Genomic DNA, 25,129 nt, shown 5'->3' on the forward strand with positions numbered 1-25,129 from the left:
CTTTAATTGTGCAAACTTAAATTTCCCAGGATGCGCTTGGATCTCTTCCACAGAATGCTGACAATCTAGAGGCACCCTTGATATAATTTGATGTTGTTTAGAACATTATTTTTTTAGATAGTTGTGTATACATTCTTGCTACTATGAACATAAAAAAATTATTATGTGTTTGTTTTTTTGTGTGTGAGAGAGAGAGAGAAAGAGAGAGAGAGAGATCTGTCCTATACCACTTTTGAAACATTTTTGGAAATAAATAAATAAAGCAAGCAAGCACTGAGAGACATTTCTAGACACAAAGCCCTATCCAGAATTTGACCTTTTTGGCCTGATCTAGCGAGTCATTTCTCTTCCACCTTATTTTCCAGCATTTAAACCCAGGGTCTTCACTGCAAGGCCACAAGGCAGATTGCAACATATCGCACAATAATAAAACGTGTTTCAATCAGCACTTCATCCATTTCAAAATACTTCACATATCCGAGAGTAAAACAGCCATTAGAACGCTTGCTTTGCAGAAGAAGAGGATGTGAGTGTACCTCACGGTCTCAGAATTGCACAATAACTTTGAAACGGATGAAATGCCGATTTTAACAAGTTGCTGCTGTTCTGTTCCTGTGAAGAAAGCCTCACTTACCCAGCATTCAGCTGAGGAGGCACACACGCCCCAAAACTGATGGTTAAACGGATGCCAAGGCTGGTGACAGCTGACACCCCTTTCTTAAACTTCCTTCCACGGAAGTTAAAAAAAGAAGAAGAAGAAAGAATTAAACCACAACTGGATGCTGAAAAAAGAAACTGCACAACTAGACGCAGCCATGGCAGAGGGCAAGACTGGAGGCGCTGGGTTGTTTGCGAAGCGGGTCCAAAAGCAATTCAGCCGAGCCCAAGAGAAGGTACCGTGACAGAGAGGTTTCTTTTACTTTAGTAACGCTTTGGGAGGGGCGCATAGATGGCCTGCTCTTTCACTTCTCCAAAAATGTATCTCAGAAAGCAGAGATTAGACAAAATTGGGAGGAGGGGAAGGGGGGCTCCTTGCCTCTTGTCCAGATTGTTTCAGTCAAGTTTTGAATGTCATACATCAGGGTGGGGTACCTGTGTGGCCATTCAGATGTTGCCAGACTCCAACTCCCATCATTCCAGATCACTGGCCAAGCGGGCTGTGAGTTTGTTTCAGACATTGTTGGGCTCCCTACAATGTTCTCCACCCCTGCCTTATATGTTGGTCTGTGTTGCAATAAGGTACGCAAAACTGTTTTAATGTAAATTAGGTGTCTTCACACACACATATACAGTGGTACCTCAGGTTACATACGCTTCAGGTTACAAACACTTCAGGTTACAGACTCCGCTAACCCAGAAATAGTGCTTCACGTTAAGAACTTTGCTTCAGGATGAGAACAGAAATCACGCAGCGGCAGCGGGAGGCCCCATTAGCTAAAGTGGTGCTTCAGGTTAAGAACAGTTTCAGGTTAAGTATGGACCTCCGGAACGAATTAAGTACTTAACCTGAGGTACCACTGTACTTTAACTCAGGGGTCAGCAAGGTTTACCTCACCTGAGCCTGTTCACTCCAGTGGAGTTCCCTCTGTGGGCCAGATCACGCGCCTCTGAGATTTCCTGTGTCTGTGCAGACACGATTTCCAGCGCCGTGGAAGCGAGTCCCCATGCTGCGCTGCGCCAGTTTAGCGCAGCACGCAGGGACTCGCCGAGCAGGCGGCTCGGTTCAGGGGTGGCTCGAGGGCCGGTTAAACAACCCCATGGGCCACTGTTGTCTTAGGTTGCCAACCCCTGCTTTAACCAGTCTTTTGTCCCCTCTTTCAAAAGGATATAAACAGTGCTTTTTCTTAAAAAAATGTTTTGGGATACTCTCATTTCCCTACTCATATGGAAATACTGCCCTTCAATGAGACTAAACTTCGATTCACAAAATGTTTAGGGGTATGCGTACCCCCTGCATCCCCCCAGAAAAAAGCACTGGATATAAATATCTGATAAAGATGGGTTTTTCCTCCAGTCATTCATTGTACGAATAACTGTATGAAATGGTGAGTCCAATGTAATGGTTTGTCATTTTGCTTGAACCACCATTCCTATGTTATATAGTCGCCGTTACAAACATTAGACTCTTTCGTATAGTTATAGCTGAGCAGCTGTTGCCTCAATTCTGTGAGAAGGGACAGAATTCTGTCGTGTGTTGGCTTGCCATAAGTCAGGACAATTCCTAACATGTCCTGGTGTTCGGGTGTAAAAATGGTGTCATGGGGGAATTTTGCTGAATGTCCCAGATGCATGGCAACGCGATGGAGAAAGCAGGGGAAACAGCTGCGTTTTGCATTTCCTAAATAAATAAACAGCTCAACTATTTTGGGGGATTTTACTTTTTGAAACATAGCAACCCTAGTTGTGTGCCCAATAACTTTAGGTATGAGGCAGGTCAAGTGTTTGCTCATTGGCACAAACATTGGACAGGGAGAAATCTTAGGGGAGGGGTGTTGAGTCGCTTACAGAAAGTCATATTTTCAAAGAAAGAACCTTTGTGTTAAGCGTGGCTCTCTTCCTTTACAAAGGCCTCAAAACATGTAACACATAATGTTGGGGTTCCCCTCCTATACACCCCGGGTTCGATTTTATCTGACACCTGCCAGCCATGCCAAATTTCATCAAGCACAGTAGTGTGTTCTACTCAGAAGGACATTTCTTACGTAGGACATTTTCTACATAGCTTTCTCCTTTGTCTGCTTTCTCACCTAACTTGCCTTCTGCCTGTGGTGTCTAGGAGACGGTGGCTGAGTAGTCAGAACAGCCATTATTTGGTTTAAATGACCTGGTCATGTCATTACTAAGGTTTAACCTGAATCCAAGAGACATGAGATTACACGAAAGATTAAATTTAGATCCTGAATCTCTAATACCAAACTGAACCTAAAAGCTCATCCCCCAAGTGTAGATCCTTATTAGGAATGGGGTAGAAAAATCGGTTTGGTTTGGATTTTAGTGTGAGTGTACCTAATTCTCACTTTCCAGAACAATTTGCAGACTGAAACACAGCTGCTCTTCAAAGTTCGCAGTTCTCCAGCATTTGTAATGCAGTTCTCTAACCAAATAATGCATATTACCAAAATGTGTGGATATAGAATGCATTATATTAGGGGACGTTGCTTTCAAAAATGTGTCTATCAGGCTAAAATGCACATATGGGGGGATTTCACTAACTGCACAAACTAATGCAGAAATGCAGAGAATTCAATTTGAGACTGGAACAAGAAAAACGTAGAGGAACCAAAATACACAGATTTTCCCACCCCGGATCATAATGTAGGCAAGGCGGCACCATCTCTGCACAGGAGAGAGGCGGCAGTAGGCTCAGGTTTGCAGAAGTACAAATGTTCTGGAAAAACCCTCAAGGGGAAGGGCGAACCCTCAAAACAGCCCAATGAAAACTGAGTATGTTGAGTAAGCACAGAATGCTGGCTGACTGTTGAGAAGGAGCAATCAGAAACTGGGTGGGCTTGGAAGGGAGTTATCTGGGAAAGGGATTTGGCTGGCGAAATTCAGGTCAGGAGCACTCTCTGCACTGCAGCATTTTGTTGCAGGTCTCACTTGCAGGATGCACTAATCAATCTTTATTACGGTTCAGAGACCCAACAAATTGTTATAAAGCAATGCACAATTCATACAGCCTACCTCCAGGTTAAACAAGCATTTTGTTCAAAAGATAGGGATCATTGGTTCTTGCAACCACCGATAAAAACTTTGCCACTGCTAATGTTCTAGCATTTGTCCGGTCTTCCAATAGGAACCTGACGTAGTGAGCCTCTGATTTTCCCGGGAAAGGTACCAGCAAGGATAATATCAGTTCAGCCCTGGCTTGCTCGTATTTTGCACAGTGCAGCAAAATATGTTTTATGGAATCGATGTCTTGAGGACACGAGCAAAGTCTGTCCTGGTAGGGAACTCCTCTCAACACTGCAGAAGGAAAGACATTTAGTCTGGCTTTGGTGAAAAGCCTTCGATAGTTTGGTACTGTCAGGTTTTTAATGTAAGATGTTAACTTAAAGACATACCCATATTGAACTCCTACTGCCAGCAGTCTACAGACTGCGTGTGATCGAGATCGCAAGTCTCTGTGTGCATTATCCCATAATCGTTGCTTTAACGTCTTTAGGGCGCCTTCATAACCCAGGTAATAAAGTTGGGGGGGGTGACAGAACAATAGAGGTGGCTTTTCTAGCCATGGTTTTCTGCCATTTGCTGACAAACTCCTCATTGGTCAGGTGCAGGGGCGCCGACTTATAAAAAATATTGGGGGGGCCCATACCGGGGTCCATACTGGCGGCAGGATGGCAGTGGTGCTTTTGCATGCAAGAACCGGCCTGCCCCCCCCAGGCTTCGCGCCGGGAGGCGGCCACCCCCTCCTACCAACATCACCTTAGCCGAACCCAGGAAAAAAGCCCCGCTCCGGCGGCGGGAACTCCCGTCCCCTCCATTCTCCCCTCACCCCGGTCCCTCGCCGGCGACGAATACGCCGTTCCTCGGCCCCGCGGCTCCATTCCTTTCTAAAGTCCCGCCGCTGGGGGTCTTCCTCTGACTGACCGACCTGCCCGCCCCTTCTCAGGAGCTTCCGGTCACTTTGGGAGGCGCGCGCCGGAGTCCCCTGCGTGGTTTTTGGCAAGGTACCTAATAATTTTCTTAAATTATTGGGGGGGCAGAGCCCCCCCAAACGAATTTTTGAGGGGGCTCGGGCCCCCTCAGGCCCCATGGAGTCGGCGCCTATGGTCAGGTGTTGGTACAAACCCTTCCCTAGATCAAGCACTGAAATCCTGAGCCAATGTTTTAGGGCAGCCCACCACACTTTAGTTGAAATTGGGCATTCACCAGCTTCTAACAGAAGTATGGAGCTGGGGACACAGTTGGGTATTCACAATTAATTCTCAGGCTGTGTTCCAGACTTGGAAATTTAAGTGACAGGCATGCACATCGTAGCTGGCTTAGCTGCACCTTGCCCTCCCCCTGGGAGGCTTCACACTGACTGACTGCTTTTTAAATATTATTTTTAGAAGTGCAGCATTGAACATTCGTGTTTTTCTCCATGTATTAGTCATGTGCCAGACCAGTGGAGTTCCCTAGAGCCCTGTCCTCTCGTCTGTTTACCTACTGCCACTTAATGGATCCAAGAAGAAATGCTGTGCTAGGGTTCAACCAGAAATAGAACCTCCCAAAATCTGCCTTCCGAGTTGTAGAGTGGTTACCTGGGTTTGCCCTTAAATCTAGCCTTGCCTCCCCGTCGTCCCCATCGTTGCACTATTTAAAAAAGGGAGGTTCCTTTCAAAAATGAACAAGATGATTTGGCCATTTGGCATTTGATCATAATGCCCTGCCATCCTGCGAGAAGACAAGTTATGACTAAATTGCGGGGGAACTGGTCTTTCCCTCTCCCCGGGGCCACGAGGGGAGCTAAGAACAAAATTACAGTCAGAAGAGATCTTAGAGGTCATTCTGATTCAATCTGATTTGAATTTGAATTCAATTCAATTTGAATTGATTTTATAATGAAATGATTTTAGAATGTTGTATCTTTTTAATGTTGTTAGCCGCTCTGAGCCCGGCTTCGGCTGCGGAGGGCAGGATATAAATAAATTATTATTATTATTATTATTATTATTATTATTATTATTATTATTCAGCCCAGCCCCCTGCTCAGTGCAGAATATGCAATGCAATATGCAACTACTATGCTACAGGTGGCCACCCAACCTGAGCATAATCATCTCCAGCAAAGAGGGGAGGGCCAGCCACCTCCAGTGGCAATCTGTTCCATTGTCAAATGGATCATATCATTAGGAAGTTTCTCCTAAAGTTAAAGCCTCTCCAAAGCTACTGTAGAGTCCTTTGGAGGAAGCCATGAGAGTCATGTGCCCAAACGGCATAGCCTGCAAGTGCAACAAAGTTTGCTACTTAGACTGGGAAACAAATAACCATGGATCTCATAACCGTTGGCAGACATTTCATTGGCTGCCTGTGGGATTTGTTGCTTTCTCAGCCGGTGTGATTCTAGCATTGTTCTACACCTACAGGGTTGTGGGAAACAGCAGATAAGCTACATGTTTTGTTCTCAGCCACAAAACCAGGTGACAGTTCTGTTAGCGTGCTAAAAAGTATTGGCTGCCCTACTGAGCATTCGCAGATTAGGTTTGTCAGGTTGCAACCCGGAGACCCACGCTGTCATTATAATTTCCGCTAAAGCATATGCAGCAGCTTCTCTGAATTCTATCCCTGGTACTTCTGAGCATGCCTTACTTCTGCTATTATGAGACATACCTGGAACTCCACTTGGGACGGCTGGTGGGAAAGAGGCAGGCCAAAGGATGGCGGAGCCAACTCAGCCGGCAAACTGTGGGTGCCCTGCATGCGCACTCCATGCCACACCATCATGACATCACATCATGATGTCATGATGGCACAGCAATGGGTGTGTATGTTCCCATGCTGCTGTGCCACCAAGGCCTGCACCTCTGCCACCGGGCCTCTGTTGGGGCCTGCTGTGGCCACAGACACAACAGGAAACCTCATGCCTTGTGAGCATGCAGAAACACATGTCCGGCCACTGCTGGAAACAGAATTCTATACCTGTTGTGTTGTTGTTTAGTCGTTTAGTCGTGTCCGACTCTTCATGACCCCCTGGACCAGAGCATGCCAGGCACTCCTGTCTTCCACTGCCTCCCGCAGTTTGGTTAGACTCATGTTTGTAGCTTCGAGAACACTGTCCAACCATCTCGTCCTCTGTCGTCCCCTTCTCCTTGTGCCCTCAATCTTTCCCGACATACCTAATGGGACCTTTTTCAGCTCCAGAAAGTCAGTTCCTGTGTTCTTTTGGGGCTAACCTGCTATATCTATATACCTGCCAAGTCCAAAGAGAACCCTAGTGAACTGACCTAGACCCTGTGATCATTATCTGAGACCCTTCCTCTCTACCAGACAACCGGAAGGTGGCAACAAGAGAATGGGCCATTTCAGTGGTGGCTCCTCATTAGGGGAATGCTCTCCCCAGGGAGGCTTACCTGCTACCATTGTTACATATCTTCAGGAGCCAGGCAAAAACATTCCTTTTTAACCAGGTGTCAGGGAACTGACATCGGAGCGAGAGGCGAAGGGGAGGCAGATGGGGGAATTGGAGAGAGGGCTCCAGGACTCTTCACTGGACATCAGTGAGGAGAGCCCAGGTCCTCCGCTACCCACGCCTTCCCTGCGCAGAAGACTCCCGCGCAGCGAGAGGAGGAGGAGACTGGGTGTCAAACAACTTTTATGTTGGAAGAGGTTCAAGAAACGCCCACTGACGGATTCTGCCAGTGACTGAGGCAGCCACGATGAGAAGGGACTGTGCAGTCAGAAAGGTTTAACAAGGCAAATTAACCGAGAAAGGCACCAGTTTACGCACGAGCAACTCATACCCATTACACCAGGCATTTGGCTTTTAATTATGGCCTTTTAGAGTGGGTGGGGAGTTTTAATGTGTCCCCCCCCCCATTTTTAGTAAGTCGTTTTGAGTTGCTATGGCAAAAAGAAGGCTAATAATAATAATTTTTAAAAATACATTTTGTGTGGGTGGGGCTAAACCGGTTGGTTTCCTTTGACCCTCCCAGTAACCAGTCTGTTGGTCCTGATAAATGCTGAAGGAAATCCTCATAGGAAGATGAGTGCATGTGTGTGTTTTTGTTTGGTTTCTGTGTAATCATAATTGAAAATACCAGATGGAAGCAGGGAGGGGAAGGAAACCGCAAAAAAGGGGATGTTTCTGAAGGCAGTCACATTCTAGCCCTGGGTGCCTGGAGAGGCTGTTGTTGACATGGTGGGAGAAAGCACTGTTAAGTCGTGGGTTGACATAGCAGCCGGCACAAGCACGTTCCTTCTTTGATATAGTAACTTTAACTGATGACAGTGTCAGGCCCACGCCCCCACCCCCAGCAACATTCACTCCTGCAAAAAGGAAGTGCTAGCTAAGCCAGCAAATGCATTGTGGGGTTGTTACGGCTTGCACAATTATTTTAAGCTGGGAGATTCGTAGGAACATCATCTCAGTACTGTCAGGGGAGTGGAACTGGGTGTGCAAAAATTAGCTTCCTTTCCTCACACACGTACACTTCACAATAGCTGCAGGAATGGGGACAGTCTGCTCGTTCCCTGGTCTCCGAACACAGCTTGTCTGTGGAAATGCACAGCGGCTCCACAGCTATACAATCTATTCCGTTACACCAACTGCAGACCCAAGAGCAGAAGACGAGCCTGATGGATCAAGCCAGTCCGGCATCCTGTTCTCACTGTGACTGACCAGATGCCTTTGAAAAACCCACAAGCAGAAGCCGAGCACAATAGCACTGCCCATACCTCTGTCTTCAGAAACACACTGCCTCTGACTGTAACCGTAGCATGACTCTGGCTAATAAACACTGACAGCCTTCTGAAAATCCACGCACTCTCCCAGGCGATCTCTCTCTGAGGTTTCCTGCAGGCATAGGAGACACAATTGAACCCTGCAGGACCCCATAGACCATGGGTCGGCAATCAGACCCAATTGCCTTCTCAATCTGGCCCGCGGATGATCCGGGAATTGCCGCGTGGATCTCCAGCGTGTGGATCACCAGCATGCACATTCTCTCTCTTTTTTTTTAATAAAATGTTTATTGAGATTTTACACAAAAGAAAAACAGTGTAATAAAAAATACAAAAAAACCCAGACATTTAAAAAAGTAGAAAAAGAAGGGGGGGAAGGAAAAGAAAAAAATATATATTAAAAAAGAAATAATCCATTTTTCAATATCTTTAGGTTCATTTGCTTATTTCCTTGACCTCCTCACACCTCCCCTTTTTGTATTCCCGTTTACAAAGTCCTTTCAGCAAATCCTTACCCTCTTTCATTTATCTTTACTCTATATTCTTAACCTATTATAACTATAAATTTTCATCCATATAACTATCTATATTTACATATTCTTATTTAGCCTTAATACCAAAACCACTTATTTTCAGTCCAACATCATTTTAACATTCATTAATTTTACAGTATTTCTGCAGATAGTCTTTAAATTTTTTCCAGTCTTCTTCCACCATTTCTTCTCCCTGGTCTCGGATTCTGCCAGTCATTTCTGCCAATTCCATATAATCCATCATCTTCATTTGCCATTCTTCCAGAGTGGGTAAATCTTGTGTCTTCCAACGCCAGCATGCACATTCTCTCCCTCTCCCTCACATGGTGGCGGTGGTGCCTCCTCCCTCCTCCTGGCTTCTCCCTGCCCTGCCTAGCGGAGGAAGGGGCTGGGCTTTGTTGTTGCCAGCCCCTTTCTGGAGCCCTTTCGCACACCACTCATCGTCCCTCCTCCGCCGCCACCAGTAGCCCCTGTCGCTTGCAAGACACAGGAGCCACAGTTGGCTGAGCGTCCCTCTCAAGCAGCCACCATTTAAAGCAGCCCCTCTCCGGAGCCCTTTTGCTCATCGTCCCTCGTTCATTTTTTTCCTTCAAAATATAGCCCAGCCCCCCCAAGGTCTGAGGGACAGTGGTCCGGCCCCCTGCTGAAGAAGTTTGAGGACCCCTGCCATAGACCAAAGGGATGAGCACAAGCGCTACCTTCTGAGGCCTCACTGCAACTTGAAAACTTGAGCCATTGCAAAACAACCCCCATCATAGCAAGGACGCCCAGAAGGATACTACACTAGTGGCCAAAATTGTGGAAACCTTTTGGGGAAAGTGTATTTCTGAGGTTGGATGGCTCATATCACCTGATTGGCTCTCTAAACACTCATGTTCATTGGCTACATTCAAATGAAGACAAGCTCGGCATATCAACCTTAGCAAGTTGCGCTTCCTTTTTCTGGTTATTTGGCTATAACTTTTGATAGAATACAGATACAGTGGTGCCCCGCAAGACAAATGCCTCGCAAGATGAAAAACTCGCTAGACGAAAGGGTTTTTCGGTTTTGCGTTGCTTCACTAGACGAATTTCCCTATGGGCTTGCTTCGCAAGACGAAAACGTCTTGCGCTTTTTTTTAAAGCCGCTTGAAGAGGCGCAGTTGCGACGGACCGTGCTTCGCAAGACGAAAAACATCGCAAGACGAAAAGACTCGCGGAACGAATTATTTTCGTCTTGCGAGGCACCACTGTAATTGAACAAACTTAGTTGCATTACATTCTTCATTAAATTATATTTCATAGATAGATATTTTTTTTGTATTACTCCAAATAAAGGTGGTGTTATGAGCCATCAAACCTCAGAAATACACTTTCCCCAAAAGGTTTCCACAATTTTGACCACTAGTGTATGGCCGAGGGTATTAAAAGTCGCTGAGAAGGTGAAGGCCTACTTCCAGGCCGCAGCTTCGCCAAAGAACATTTGTCCTGCAGTGCTTTAAGAAGAAGAAGAAGAGTTTGGATTTGATACCCCGCTTTATCACTACCCTAAGGAGTCTCAAAGCGGCTAACATTCTCCTTTCCCTTCCTCTCCCACAACAAACACTCTGTGAGGTGAGTGAGGCTGAGAGACTTCAGAGAAGTTTGACTAGCCCAAGGTCACCCAGCAGCTGTGTGTGGAGGAGCGGGGAAGCGAACCCGGTTCCCCAGATTACAAGTCTACCACTCTTAACCACTACACCACACTGGCTCTTGGTGCTTGATAAGGTCCCTCAAGAAAGTGGTATGCAGGAAAATGGGTTGCTGATGGGCACATTTGCAAAATAGTCATGGCCACCACACACATGACCTGCGGCCTATTCTGTTGGTTACAGTGGTGTTTTTTTAAAGATTTAATTTCAGCAGTGGGAGGGACTGACCCTCCAGGTGCTGGGGACAGCCTCTGGGGATACAGGTGAGCTCACAGGTACCATGTTGGCACCACCTGAAGCAGGAAGAACATGCAAAAAGCAGCCTCAGGTGACTGATCCTTCTAATTCAGTAGTGCTGACAACCAACAAGCAGCAGCTCTGCAAGGTTTCAGGAAGGGGGGGTGGTCTTCCTCTACCTGTAACTGCCAGCGTTTGAATCTGGGACCGTCTGTGTAGAAAGCATGTGCCCCCCCCCCTGAAAGGTTTTGCACAGGTGTCTTTGTTTTGCATGATGTCACCAACACGGATGGTCCCAGCAGTTGACGGCCTACCATTTGGAACAAGCAACTATTAGCACAGCTCCTCGCCCACCCTCGCTGAAAATAAAGTGGTACCTCGGGTTACATACGCTTCGGGTTACAGACTCCGCAAACCCAGAAATATTACCTCAGGTTAAGAACTTTGCTTCAGGATGAGAACAGAAATCGTGCAGCAGCGGCGCAGCAGCAGCAGGAGGCCCCATTAGCTAAAGTGGTGCTTCAGGTTAAGAACAGTTTCAGGTTAAGAACAGACCTCTGGAACGAATTAAGTACTTAACCCGAGGTACCACTGTAGTTTCTTTTCATTTTACCCAGACAGAAGCCTTACTGAGCAACACTCCTTAATATAACCCACAGGCTATTTATTTTATTAAGCATATTTTAAAATCTTGCCCTTTATTTTGCTTTATGAGATCCTAACCATTGGGAGAGATGACTGACTGAAGATCACCACCGTGGGAAACAGAACATCCATGGAGCATTTATTTAAAAATCAGTCTTGCGCCTTAACTGCTCAAGTAAAGTTACATGCTTTGCGCTGTAATGCTGTACAATCTTTCTTTATTTCCCTGTCACTGTAGGTTTTGCAGAAACTGGGGAAAACGGTGGAAACAAAAGATGAGCAGTTTGAACAGGGCGCATACAATTTCCAACAGCAACAGGTTGTATTGCACACGAGAGAGTGAGCTGTTCCCTGCTTTCTGGAAACTTTGGGGGTAGTGGGGAATGTAATATTTTTAGGATTGTTCCATGTTCTCGCAGTGTTTCTCAACCCTGGGTCTCCAGTGCTGTTGGACTACAACTCCCACCATCCCTGGCCACTGGTCCTGCTATCTAGGGATGATGGGAGTTGTAGTCCAACACAAGCTGGAGACTCAAGGTTGAGAAACACTGTAAGACCAAGCATCTCTACTGCGCCCTCTGGTTATAGGCCCTCTGGTTAGGCAAGCCATGAAAGATTCTGGCAAGCCTCAGTCTACAGACTTGTTTGGCCCTAAATTTGCTGTCATAAAGCATACTCTGCTTAGGCCACTTCTCCACATTCCCGTGGGTTCCTGGGTGGAAACAGAGAATAAGGAAAAAGAATGGATTACAGTGGTGCCTTGGTTCTGAAACGGCTTGGTTCTCAAACAACTTGGAACCCAAACACTGAAAACCCAGAAGTAAGTGTTCCGGTTTGTGAACTTTTTCAGAAGCCAAACATGCTCCGTTTTGAGTGTTACACTTCTGATTTGATTGTTATGCTGAGGTCTGTCTGTTTTCGCTATTTACCTTGCATTTTTGTTTTTGTGGCTCTTTTTTGTTTTGTTTTTGTGACTGTGTGGAACCCAGTTCAGCTACTGACTGATTGATTGTGTGACTGCAGTACAGTTTATTGCTTTCATTTTATGCATCAGTGGTCTCGTTAGATAGTAAAATTCATGTTAAATGGCTGTTTTAGGGGGTGTTTTTAAAAGTCTGGAACGGATTAATCCATTTTGCATTACTTTCTATTGGAAAGTGCACCTTGGTTTTGGAACGCTTTGGTTTTGGAACAGCCTTCCAGAACGGATTAAGTTTGAGAATCAAGGTACCACTGTACTGAAATATATAGGGCACAGTCTCCTGAAGATTGGTGTCTATAGATGGAGGATAAAGCTAGTTATGAAGTTTTGGGTTTCTTAAAAGATACTCAAGAAGGGGAATTAAGCGTTATATTGAAAAAGAACCCTTGTGAGGAGACACACACATACACAGACCCACAGTCAATCTTGCCCCAACAGTAGGTGTGATGTTTATGAAGACCCTGAAGGCGATGGAGCGCTTTGGTAATTTTGGACAGTGGACTTACTAGGGTTACAGGATTCCACTGTTTAGATGGCAATATGTGTTACTACTGGTGCAATTGGGTGGTTTTCAGACTCTGGGCGTAACACTGTTATGGCGGTGGTGGTCGGCTGTCTTTCGATGGTGTTCCTTCGCCTACTTAAAAATGTGATAAAGTAACCCTGCTGCCTTTGGAGACCCTTCTGTCCATTTTGCTGAATGAGGGCTCTGGACTCAGGCCCTGAAGTCCTGCCTTTATGGTACCGCTCCCATAAATCCACAGGCTTCTGCCTTTAGTTACCGTATTTTTTGCTCTATAAGACTCACTTTTTCCCTCCTAAAAAGTAAGGGGAAATGTGTGTGCGTCTTATGGAGCGAATGCAGGCTGTGCAGCTATCCCAGAAGCCAGAACAGCAAGAGGGATTGCTGCTTTCACTGCGCGGCGATCCCTCTTGCTGTTCTGCCTTCTGAGATTCAGAATATTTTTTTTCTTGTTTTCCTCCTCCAAAAACTAGGTGCATCTTGTGGTCTGGTGCGTCTTATAGAGCGAAAAATATGGTGTTTTTTTCCCTCCCCCTCCTTGTGTTTTGTTGTTGTTTAACTGTTTAGTCGTGTCTGACTCTTCAATGAACTAATAGGAGCAGCATGCAGAAATGTACAGATAAAACATCTGACGCAATGACTTCTTCCCTTTTCACTTTGTTTTTGTGCCCCCAGGCTGAAGGTCACAAACTCTACAAGGACCTTAAGGTTTTCCTCAGTGCTGTGCAAGGTACAGAAAGCCAAGTCTTAATACCTGTAACGTTTTCAGCCCTCGGCAGCCACCCCTTAAGGCAGTTCCTTCGTGGTGCAACTGCTTCACAGGATGTTGCCTCTCTGGTGAAAGGTCATCAGTTTTGCCATCTTGAGAGAGCGAGATTGTCTGACAAGATACTTTTTTTCAAGCAGATGCTCCACTTACTGTTGGCTCCTCTCCAAACCTATCCATTTTTCCAAAACTGGAAAATTATCCCACCCTTCCGTCAAGTGGCTCCTGGCAACATCTCTTGGGCCTTTATCCTTGCACAACAGCCCTGAGAAGTAGATTAGACTGGGAGGTTATGACTGGTAATGCCTAAAACCCTGAAGAGATGTTAGTCAGTGTCTACAGCAGTGGTTTCCAGCCAGGGTGCCGTGGCACCCTGGGGTGCCTTGAATGATGGTCAACGCTGGCCTCTGTCCCTTTCCCCTTCCCTCCCTCCTCTGATGCCCTCTTGTGTCTCTGCCTCCCAAAGGCTTTCACGGCTGTTTGTTGCAGCAGCCCTGGCTACAAGCTCCCCAGGCGAATGGTGCTTCTGGGGCTGGCCAGAGGGTGCTGGTTGCCAGGAGCTGAGGTGGCCTTGGAGTAAGCAGACAAGTGGGTGAGGGAGCCCAGCCAGCCAGTCCACCAGTCCTTGCTGTTGGGAATGATGGACAGACAACTCCCAGGTGCCTGTGGGGTGGTGTGAGGAGGCACCTCTCTTTGGGGCAAAGGGGGCAGCTCAGAGACCGGGCCGGCGGCAGCGGCTGCCCAGAGAACTCCCAAGGAGAGGGGAGAGGAGGCTGAGGGAACACTCCACAAGGGAGGGTGTTCAAAAAAGGGTGAGAGGCTGCCAGCTCTGCAGGCAAGGGGGGACCTAACTGGGCTCCTGAACCCCCCAGGGGTGCCACAGAAAGGATGTAGGAGGGAGCCATAGACTCAAAAAGGTTGAAACCTCTACAGTATTAAACTAGATACATCAATGCTCTGACTCATGATAAGACTACTTCCTATAACCATTCTACTACAGATCTGGTGGGGCTACCTTTGAAGGTGACTCGGAAACTACAACTAATCCAGAATGCGGCAGCTAGACTGGTGACTGGGGGCGGCCGCCGAGACCATATAACACCGGTCTTGAAAGACCTACATTGGCTCCCAGTACGTTTCCGAGCACAATTCAAAGTGTTGGTGCTGACCTTTAAAGCCCTAAACGGCCTCGGTCCAGTATACCTGAAGGAGCGTCTCCACCCCCATCATTCTGCCCGGACGCTGAGGTCCAGCGCCGAGGGCCTTCTGGCGGTTCCCTCATTGCGAGAAGCAAAGCTACAGGGAACCAGGCAGAGGGCCTTCTCGGTAGTGGCACCCGCCCTGTGGAACGCCCTTCCAGCAGATGTCAAAGCGATAAACAACTACCTGACATTCAGAAGACATCTTAAGGCAGCCCTGTTCAGGGAAGTTTTTAACGTGTGATATTTTACTGTATTTTTGGTTTTTATGGAAGCCGCCCAGAGTGGCTGGGGAGGCCCAGCCAGATGGGCGGGGTATAAATAATAAATTATTATTATTATTATTATTATTATTATTATTATTATTATTATTATTATTATTATCTCATTTTTAAAAAAGTTTTTTTATTAACAATTTCAACATAACAAAATGGGGGTTTGGGGGGGTGCGCCGAGCCCTGGCAATCACCCCCAAGACTCTATTGCCTGGACGACACGGAGCTCACCATCATTAACCTCCGCAGTGAACCGGAAGTACCTGGTCAACTCCTGATAGAGTTCCTCTCCCACAATTTATGCTCATCTTTGCCAGATTATTTTTTTTTAAGCTGTGAGGTTTTAACCTATGAGGTTGAGAAACACCACCATGCCTTTGTGAAGCCCTTGCCATTCCCTCTCTTTATCACAGCTAGCGGATATTATTTTCACTGTACAAAGCTGTCCGAAAGGAGAGAGGGGTTAGGTGGGTCCAGTAACCTGATTTTAAAACAACCACATGGGGACCTGGAAGAACTGAGCACACAAACAATGTGTGCCGTTGAAGAGCTGTCATGCTTGAAGACTGAATATTTTAAGTAATTCCCGTCAGCAGTGGGGATGTTGACTTGGCCAGGGGTTGATAATGACGACTGAGAGGTAGTCATCAATCTTGCTGTTTGCCCTTTGCAGTGATGCACGAAAGCTCTAAGAAAGTGTCTGAAACTCTGCAGGAAATTTACAGCGAGGAGTGGGATGGGTATGAAAAACTGCAAGCCATTGTGCAGGTGAGTGCGGCACATTTGTTAGTCCCAGTTATCGAGGACATATTTTACTTCATAATAAAAATGAGCGTTCCTACAACGTTACATAAGTGTTGGAATTAATCTTACAACCTTCCTGGAAGACAGAACAGTATTATCATAGAATTGCAGAGTTGGAAGGGACAAGGGTCATCTAGTCCAACCCCCTGCAATGAAGAATCTTTTACCCCACGTGGAACTCAAACCCATGACCCTGAGATTAAGAGGCTCATGCACTACCTTCCATGTCCAGATGATTGCTGAGACAACAACAACTCCTCCAAGGCCACCTAGTGAGCTCATAGCTCATAGCATAGTTTGAGCCAGGGCTTTCTCCAGCTCACAGCCTACAAGACACCAGACTCGAGCCTGATCTTCTTAAAATGTCCACCCTTGTTGCAAATGGCAAAGATTGCAGGTATAGCTTCAGATTTAAACTAGTTTATCAATCATTCTCTCTTCCCTGGGAACCATAGTTCCGTAAAGCAGAGTTAGGTAGGGATTCTAAGAGAGGAATATCTGACTATAGTTCCTGAGATTCTTTGTGGGAGACTAACTAAGAGTGGTTTAGCCCAATATAAGGGCCAAAACAGATGTGATAATCCCACAATTGTTGCTTTGCCTAGGCAGGAAGTAGAGGTGAGAATCATTGCTGTTTCCTTTTCACTAGGGCTAGACCATGGGTAGGCAAACTAAGGCCAAATCGCCTTCTAAATCCGGCCTGCGGACGGTCCAGGAATCAGCATGTTTTTACATGAGTAGAATGTGTGCTTTTATTTACAATGCACCTCTGGGTTATTTGTGGGACATAGAAATTCGTTCATTATTTTTTTCAAAATATAGTCTGGCCCACCACATGGTCTGAGGGACGGTGGACCGGCCCCCTGCTGAAAAAGTTTGCTGACCCCTGGGCTGGACAGATCTCAGCTTCTTTTTTGTGGATCCAGGAGAAACTTTAGAAATATCTGCTGGACTAGTCTTAGGTCTGTACATGACACAATTGCTTAGGACAGCAACAGTTGGCAAGCAAGATCTTAAAAAGAGGTTATCTGCTCTTGTGTGAGAGAGGCAGAGGGAGTGCTTGTTGTCACAGGCTATAACAGCAGAGAGTATGCTCTTTTAAAAAAGAGAGAGTTTTTATCTCATGTTTTTATCTCATTTTATCTCATATCTGCAGATATCTGCAGACTTAATCACTAATTGACTAACACAGTGTTTCCCAACCTTTTTTGGGCAAAGGCACACTTGTTTCATGAAAAAAATCTCGAGGCACACCACCATGCCAGATGGGGAAAGGTCACTTTTTACTTATGTAAAAAAAATAAAAAAATAGTAACAGCATAGAAGGTAATGGTTAGGCTAGCATCCCTCTTCCAAATATGCTAGGTTTTTATTTGCAGGGACTGTTCTACATGGGAAAGCATTCAGCACTGTCATTCTCCCATCTGCCATCTGAATTGGTACTATTCTGGGTCAACTTACTCTGCTGCATGTGTAGATGAAAATGGCACCAAGTGTGGGGGAGGGGGCAGAACAGGTTTCAGATACAGGATATTAAGCATACACGTACTTCAGATTGAACTGGTTGCTTGCTTTGCAAGTTTTCATTTCCCAAATGACTGCCTTGGCAAGCGCAATACCTACCAGGCTCAACGCCGGTCTCGCGCTGCCGCTTCCCGCGCTTTCAAGGACCCGGGAGGAGGAAGGCGTGAAGGGAATCCCGAAGGCGCGAAAACCTCGCGCATGCGCAGGCCTTCCGCCTGCGACAGCCCAGTAGGCCGGCCGAAGCGAGCGGCGATGGGATGTGAGAGGGAGGGAGCTCGCCGCCCCGCGTGTGCCTATGTGGGGCACGTTACAGCCCCATGACGTCAGCGCCACGCAGGCAGCCAGGCAGGCAGACGACGAGAGCCCCGCGCTGGGCGGCCTCTCCTCACCGCCGCCGCCCCGCCTCTCGCCGCCCGCCTCGCCCGCCTCCCTCCCACGGCACACCAGGCAACGTCTCGCGGCACACTAGTGTGCCGCGGAACACCGGTTGGGAAACACTGGACTAACATACAGTCAATCAACTAATTATACAAATAGAGAGGACCTCTTCAAACTTCTGGCAGTCCTACTTTAAAGGAACAATTTTGACACAGATCTTCAACATGATGCCTGGCGCCTCTGACTGTTATCATGCCTTCTTCTGAATTTAACTGTTTCACACATGCAACTCACCCTTTGATTTCACAGTCACTGAGTAACGAAGCATATATATGTAGAGACAAAGCTTTGGTTTCCCTCTCCTGAAATAAGTAAAAGAAAGGCAACAGCGGACCAGCAAACAGATTCACCTAATCCATATAGTCACCTTTTATTTAGAATTTCCCATAATTCCTGCTCACACCAGTAAGGCAAGTTTACGTCAAACCTCTTGAAGTTTATTGGTCTGACGTGACCCCCGCTAATTGATTTGCGATCCTCAATTAGTGATTTATGGCCGCCCGGCACACTTTCGCTCCGCAGCTCTCAGTCACGCCTCAGCAGAGTTTAACACAGCGGTGGAAAACTGTCACGTAGCTTGGCTTAGCTTCCAGACAAACACACACAGTACAGGTTTGTCTATTTACAGTCGTTTATTCCAACAAATCTCCGGAAAAACCAGGACTGCTTGCAGCCATGACAAAGCTGCTTCTTTTCCCTCACAGCATAGAGTGAGAATAGCAAACTCCTCCCAAACTCCTCCCAGCTTCGAAAGCTGACGTCAGAATGGTGTGGCATCATGGGAACAACTTAACCTGTTAAGTTCCAAACTCAACACCCCCCCTTGCCGCACATTCTGACAAGACCCTTTTGAGTTCAACACCTTCCCCTTTGCCTTGTGCCCTTTCCCGGCATCTTTCCCAGGCACCTGTTGAACCCCTTCAACACTCCCAGAATCACACTGTGTGAATCTTGCCCACGCACTTGTTGCCTGGTATCTTTCAGGTGGAACGCCCTTTGTTGTGCGACTAGACCTTCTGGGCACAAACTCAGATGTTACCTCTGACTCACTGCCACCAGGAGATGTGTCCTCAGCATCACGGGATTCCCCCTCTGACTTAAAGCGTTTTCGAATCCTCTCCATTACACTCACAGGAGAACTGGGCTCGCTTTTGGGTGTTCTCTTAACATCTTGTGGAGAAACTACCGATACCTCCTCCTGTTCCTGACTTTGGTCAGTTACCTGATCGTCATCATCGGATTCTGAATCCTGATCTTGGACCTGGCCCTCATCACCGGGATCAGCCTCTGCCTCCCTTTCCTCCTCAGAATCAGATAGACATTCTGAGAGCACATCACGCATGACAGCAGTTTTTGACCTTTTATCCTGCTCATAGAACTCAGCGTGTTTACTGATCAGCACCTTACTCTGATCACCTGATGGAAATGCAAACCTCCATGCACGTGCTTCTGGCTCATACCCGCAGAAGATCATTTTCCGGAACTTGGATCCATCTGGCCCCTGCAAAGCCGTAGGTACCGGCACAGATGCACCTGACCCAAACATACGCAAAAAATGAATCTGGGGTTTCCTGCCATGCAACAACCTAAAGGGTGTGTCACCTACCAGTGAGTTGTAGGTACGATTCCAGGTGAAGCCCACATACTTGATTGCCTCCAGCCAAAACCTTGGAGGTAACCCAGAATCTGCCAGCATCACCTGTGCAGCCTTAACCAGAGCCTGACGTCTCAGCTCTGCCACCCCCCCCCCTGATTGGGTGAAGTCACTGAGTGACGTATCCCTTTCTTGCGAAAGAACTTCTGCAAAGCAGAACCTGTAAACTGGGCTCCTCTGTCACTTGTGACAGCTTGCACTCTGGTGGAAAACCTTTGTTCCACCTCCTCAATCCATCCTTTGATCAGCTGTGCTGCATCATCCTTGGATTTGAGACCGTGGGTCCAGGAATTCTGCGTAAAATTATCCTGCATCGTCAGCAGAAACCTGGCCCCTCCCAGACTTGGTTCCTTTACAGGACCCCACAAATCTATGTGGACCAGTTCGAAAGGTCTTGTGGTTACCCTCTCCACTTTTGGATAACTGCATCCTTTTACCTTTGCCAGTTTGCAAGTTTCACATTTCACTGCATATCCACATTCTGAAATTTGACAACCTTTGGAAACCTCAGGCAGCACCTGTAGTTCTTCTAAAGAACCATGAGCTGTTCGTGCATGCCAAGCATGGACACATGACACATGGCTTTTGATTTCAGCACGTAGAGCCTGTGCTTTCCCAACCTTTCCCTCACCCTCCAGAGGTGATTTAAGAATAAAGAGATCATTCTGCCCCTTTTTAACCTTGGCAAATATCCTCCCTCCTTTGGAGATTGTGCAAACAGCATCTTCGAAACAAACCTTAAACCCCTTTTTCAGCAAATAAGGCACAGATAAAAGACAGTGGTGCATCCCAGGAACGGTACAACACTCCAACGTCTCCTGTAAAACAGACACATGCACATGTACAGAATTAGTTACATTCTTTTTCTGCCCATTTGCAAAGAGAACAGTTTTCCCAGCCGGAATTGCCTTGCAATTCCACATCTCGACAGCAGGGGTCTCTGGAATCAAATTGCAGTTCGCTGCAGAGTCTAAAACAAAACAAAGCTCTGAGCCTGTCCCACAGCCTTGCTCAAACAAAGCAAGACTGGCCGTGAGTTGATACGTCTCTTCCTGGCATCTGGCACGTCCACCAGCCTCAGTCCCACGCCTGGTTGTTTTTCCAGACCGGTTGCCATGGAAACCCGACTGGTTCCCATGAGAGTTGACCTTGACAACATCCTGCCTTGCCTCTCTGCTCCGGTGGAGGCAATCTCGACGCAGATGTCCCGTTGCATTACACACGTAGCAAAGACGAACTCCAGTGGAAAAACACTGCCCGGGGCTCTTTTCAGCTGGCTTGGCCCTCCTTCTTCCGTTAAAGCACTCCTTGCCAGATCCGCCCCCTCTGAACTCCACTCCAGCACGCACAGTGGAAAACTTTTCAAACTTGCCTTTGGAATATTCCGCCCCCCCGACTTGCTCACTAGCACTCCTTGAGGCTAAATCATCAGGAACATGGGCTCCAGCCATCTCTAGGCTTTCAGCTTCCATCTGCCCTTGGCCCCCTGCTGAGTCTTCACACAGATGTTTTAGCACTCGCCAGGCCTCATACGCAGATTCAATGCTTTTCAGGTGATGTTGCAAATTAGCATGAACACCTGCTCTTAACATGCAGACCTCAGCTCTCATAGCTTTCTCCCTCTGCATTTTCTCCTCCAGAGAAACAGATTGCAGCGTCTCTGCATCTTTGTCATCTCTGTTCACCAGTTCCACTGGTTCTCTCTGGGAAATGTCCCAAACTTCCGTGGCTAAAAACCACGCTCTCACCCTTCTTGCCCAGGTATTCCACGCTTGGGCGGTGAGTTCCTCAAGCTGTCCAAATGGAGCTTGAAACACCTCCTGGCCATCTGCCATGTTCTCCCGTTCTCCCCAGACGCCCCAAGCTGTACTCACAAAATCACCAGCTCCTCTGGCGTGGAGAAACGATTCCTGCTGCTCTCAGCTCCGCAGCAACACAGGCAAACCTCTGCGTCTTTCAGCTAGCCGCTTGCCTCAGATTCCGGCCTCCGCCTCCTGCCGTGCTTCTCTGCTCTACACCGCAGATCAAAGCTTTTGGCAGCCTCCAGTGACAGCTTTACGATCGGTGATTAAGGTTACCCATAACCTCTTGAAGTTTATTGGTCTGACGTGACCCCCGCTAATTGATTTGCGATCCTCAATTAGCGATTTATGGCCGCCCGGCACACTTTCGCTCCGCAGCTCTCAGTCACGCCTCAGCAGAGTTTAACACAGCGGTGGAAAACTGTCACGTAGCTTGGCTTAGCTTCCAGACAAACACACACAGTACAGGTTTGTCTATTTACAGTCGTTTATTCCAACAAATCTCCGGAAAAACCAGGACTGCTTGCAGCCATGACAAAGCTGCTTCTTTTCCCTCACAGCATAGAGTGAGAATAGCAAACTCCTCCCAAACTCCTCCCAGCTTCGAAAGCTGACGTCAGAATGGTGTGGCATCATGGGAACAACTTAACCTGTTAAGTTCCAAACTCAACAAAACCTACTTATCCAATAACAGACAGCATAAGCTGCATCTGAAGAAACAAGAAGAGCAATACAGAGAAATCCACCAGCAGTTGTTTATCTCCAGCCTCTAAAGAAGGGATGGCACACCTTGAGAATAAGCCCTTAAAACTTGAGAAAGAAGTTGCTTCAGAGAGGCAGGGGTTGCACAGAACATTCCACCCAGCACCATTTTTTTAATGTCTGTTTCTCCATTTACCTGCAGAGCAATGACCTTCTGTGGGAGGATTATGAGAAGAAACTGGCAGATCAGGCAGTCAGGACTATGGAGAATTACTTGACGCAGTTCAGTGAAATTAAGGTGTGTATTTCAGGGCTGATTTTGCAGTATCCAGTACCCAGAACTGAAAGTTCAACTTTCCATTTTTAGATGTTTATAGTCCTCAAGGAAACAATGCTACTGGGAGGAAATTTTCTTCCTCCTGATCATCATATAAAATATGTTCACAAGTCAATCTTTTTACACGTGTGTGTGTGTGTGTGTGTATGTGTGTGTGTGTGTGTGTTGGCCTTTCCCAGGCACCCCCAACCTGCAGCCCTCCAGATGTTTTGGCCTACAACTCCCATGATCCCTAGCTAACAGGACCAGTGGTCAGTGATGATGGGAATTGTAGTCCCAAAACATCTGGAGGGCCAAAGGTTGGGGGGTGCCTGGCCTTTCCTATCATTCTTTTAAGCTAGGCATGGACAAACATGGCCCTCCAGATGTTTTGGGACTACAATTCCCATCATCCCTGACAACTGGTCCTCTTAGCTAGGGATCATGGGAGTTGTAGGCCAAAACATCTGGAGGACCGCAGGTTGGAGATGCCTGCACTAAGCCATAGTATTTGTGGAAGATGTCACAGTATATGATGAGTATTTGGGGTGTGCAGTCAGAAGAAGGTCTTCCAGGGAGATTTGAATCTTGATCTTTGCGGTCCAAAACTCGAACTGCCCTTATCATCAGTAAAACAAAATTGTAAAAATGCCTAAAATAGGCTAGGAACTCTACACAACTGAACATACGTTGGTCCCTGCCTGAAGATTTACAGCAGTGGCGTAGCGTGGGTTGTCAGCACCCGGGGCAAGGCAAGTAATTTGCGCCCCCTAACCCATGCATTTTAGCAGGGGGCAGAGAGCTGCAAGTATGGGCGCCCCCCCCCCATGTTGCACCCGGTGCGGCCAGCCCCCCCTGCACCCCCCACGCTACGCCACTGATTTACAGTACTAAATACTTTGCAAAAAAAATACAGGCTATAAATTATAATTACTAGCATTCCTGAGAGAAAAAACACAGTGTGAAGATTAATAAGCTCAAAACTGTTGCCCACTCTGTAGGCAGGAAATTTTGCAGCCTTCTGTTGGAAGTGTATTCCATAACACAGAGGCCAGAACCAAAAAGGCCCTGCTTCATTCTTTACCTCACAAGTAGAAGGAATCTTCAGCAAGGACTGTTCAGCTGATCTTCAGCTGGAAGCTATGCAAGGAAGCTATCTTAAGCTGTGCAAACGGGTCCTCACCTCGCTCCCCTACTGAATTCTGAATACTGTCCTTGATGGTTTATCGGCCTCCAGATCAGAGAGGCAGATTTGGTTGAATTGTTCTTGTTATGGCAATAGAAAAAGAAAGTGAGCATTGACTCTAAAAAATGATTTTTCATTTCAAAGGAGCGAATTGCTAAGCGGGGAAGAAAACTAGTGGATTATGACAGCAGCAGGCATCACTTGGAAGCCCTGCAGAATGCCAAGAAGAAAGATGAAGCTAAAATTGCAAAGGTATAAGGCTGTCTTGAGAGCCCATCCAAACACTGGCCAAGAAGGAGTTTCTTACAACCAGGAATGTCATTCCCATTGTGTCTCTGATTCTTGAATTCTTGCTTTTTGGCAAATCATGCTTTCCTCTACAATACAGGCTGTTGGATCCTTTTCATATCCCATTCAGTCTGCTTACAGCACTCTCGTCTTTCTACCCCTCTCACAATGAACAGAACACACCATTTAGTAAGTTTAAATGCTTTGCTTACCAACTCCAAAGATTGTATCCATGGTTGTTCCATGCAGCAGCAAGAACACAGGTAGAAAATTCTTGGGTTACAAGAAATACAGAAAAATACTTCCGAGTATGCAGTCTGGGCTTGAAGTGATCAAGCCCAGATGTGCTGCCTAATCGGCTTCACACGCTGGAAGAAAACTTAACTTTCCTTCCAGGTGAGGGGTGTTACCTAGCTGAGTCTAGGAATACAATTCTGTGTTCTTAACCCCTTCATGCATTAACTTCATGCTTGCTAGTTATTGTTGTAGTTGTTTAGTCATTTAGTCATGTCTGAATCTTCGTAACCCCGAGAACACTGTCCAACCATCTCGTCCTCTGTCGTCCCCTTCTCCTTGTGCCCTCAATCGTTCCCAACATCAGGGTCTTTTCCAGGGAGTCTTCTCTTCTCATGAGGTGGCCAAAGTATTGGAGCCTCTGATTTCCTTCAGAATCGATAGGTTTGATCTTCTTGCAGTCCATGGGACTCTCAAGAGTCTCCTCCAGCACCATAAATCAAAAGCATCAATTCTTCAGCGATCAGCCTTCTTTATGGTCCAGCTCTCACTTCCATACATCACTACTGGGAAAACCATAACTTTAACTATACGGACCTTTGTCGGCAAGGTGATGTCTCTGCTTTTTAAGATGCTGTCTAGGTTTGCCATTGCCTTTCCCCCAAGGAGCAGGCGTCTTTTAATTTCGTGGCTGCAGTCACCATCTGCAGTGATCATGGAGCCCAAGAAAGTAAAATCTCTCACTGCCTCCATTTCCCCCCTTCTATTTGCCAGGAGGTGATGGGACCAGTGGCCATGATCTTCGTTTTTTTGATGTTGAGCTTCAGACCATATTTTGCACTCTCCTTTTTCACCTTCATTAAAAGGTTCTTTAATTCCTCCTCACTTTCGGCCATCAAGGTTGTGTCATCTGCATATCTGAGGTTGTTGATATTTCTTCCGGTGATCTTAATTCCGGCTAGG

The 25,129-nt window shown here is 46.8% G+C and overlaps 1 protein-coding gene across 1 annotated transcript in view; it reads left to right on the forward strand.

Moving 5' to 3' along the window:
* Positions 1-497: 497 nt before the first annotated feature.
* Positions 498-25,129, forward strand: part of BIN2 (bridging integrator 2) — a 53,273-nt gene continuing 28,641 nt past the window's right edge. The window contains exons 1-6 of the mRNA XM_083484652.1: positions 498-893; positions 11,712-11,792; positions 13,654-13,708; positions 15,892-15,986; positions 22,345-22,440; positions 23,789-23,896. Coding sequence (XP_083340778.1) covers positions 780-893; positions 11,712-11,792; positions 13,654-13,708; positions 15,892-15,986; positions 22,345-22,440; positions 23,789-23,896 — 549 coding nt within the window. The 5' untranslated portion in view covers positions 498-779. The remainder of the gene's footprint in view (positions 894-11,711; positions 11,793-13,653; positions 13,709-15,891; positions 15,987-22,344; positions 22,441-23,788; positions 23,897-25,129) is intronic.

The sequence above is a fragment of the Podarcis liolepis genome (genome assembly GCF_965112155.1).
Source record: "Podarcis liolepis genome assembly, chromosome: 2".
NCBI classification, from domain to species: Eukaryota; Metazoa; Chordata; class Lepidosauria; order Squamata; family Lacertidae; genus Podarcis; species Podarcis liolepis.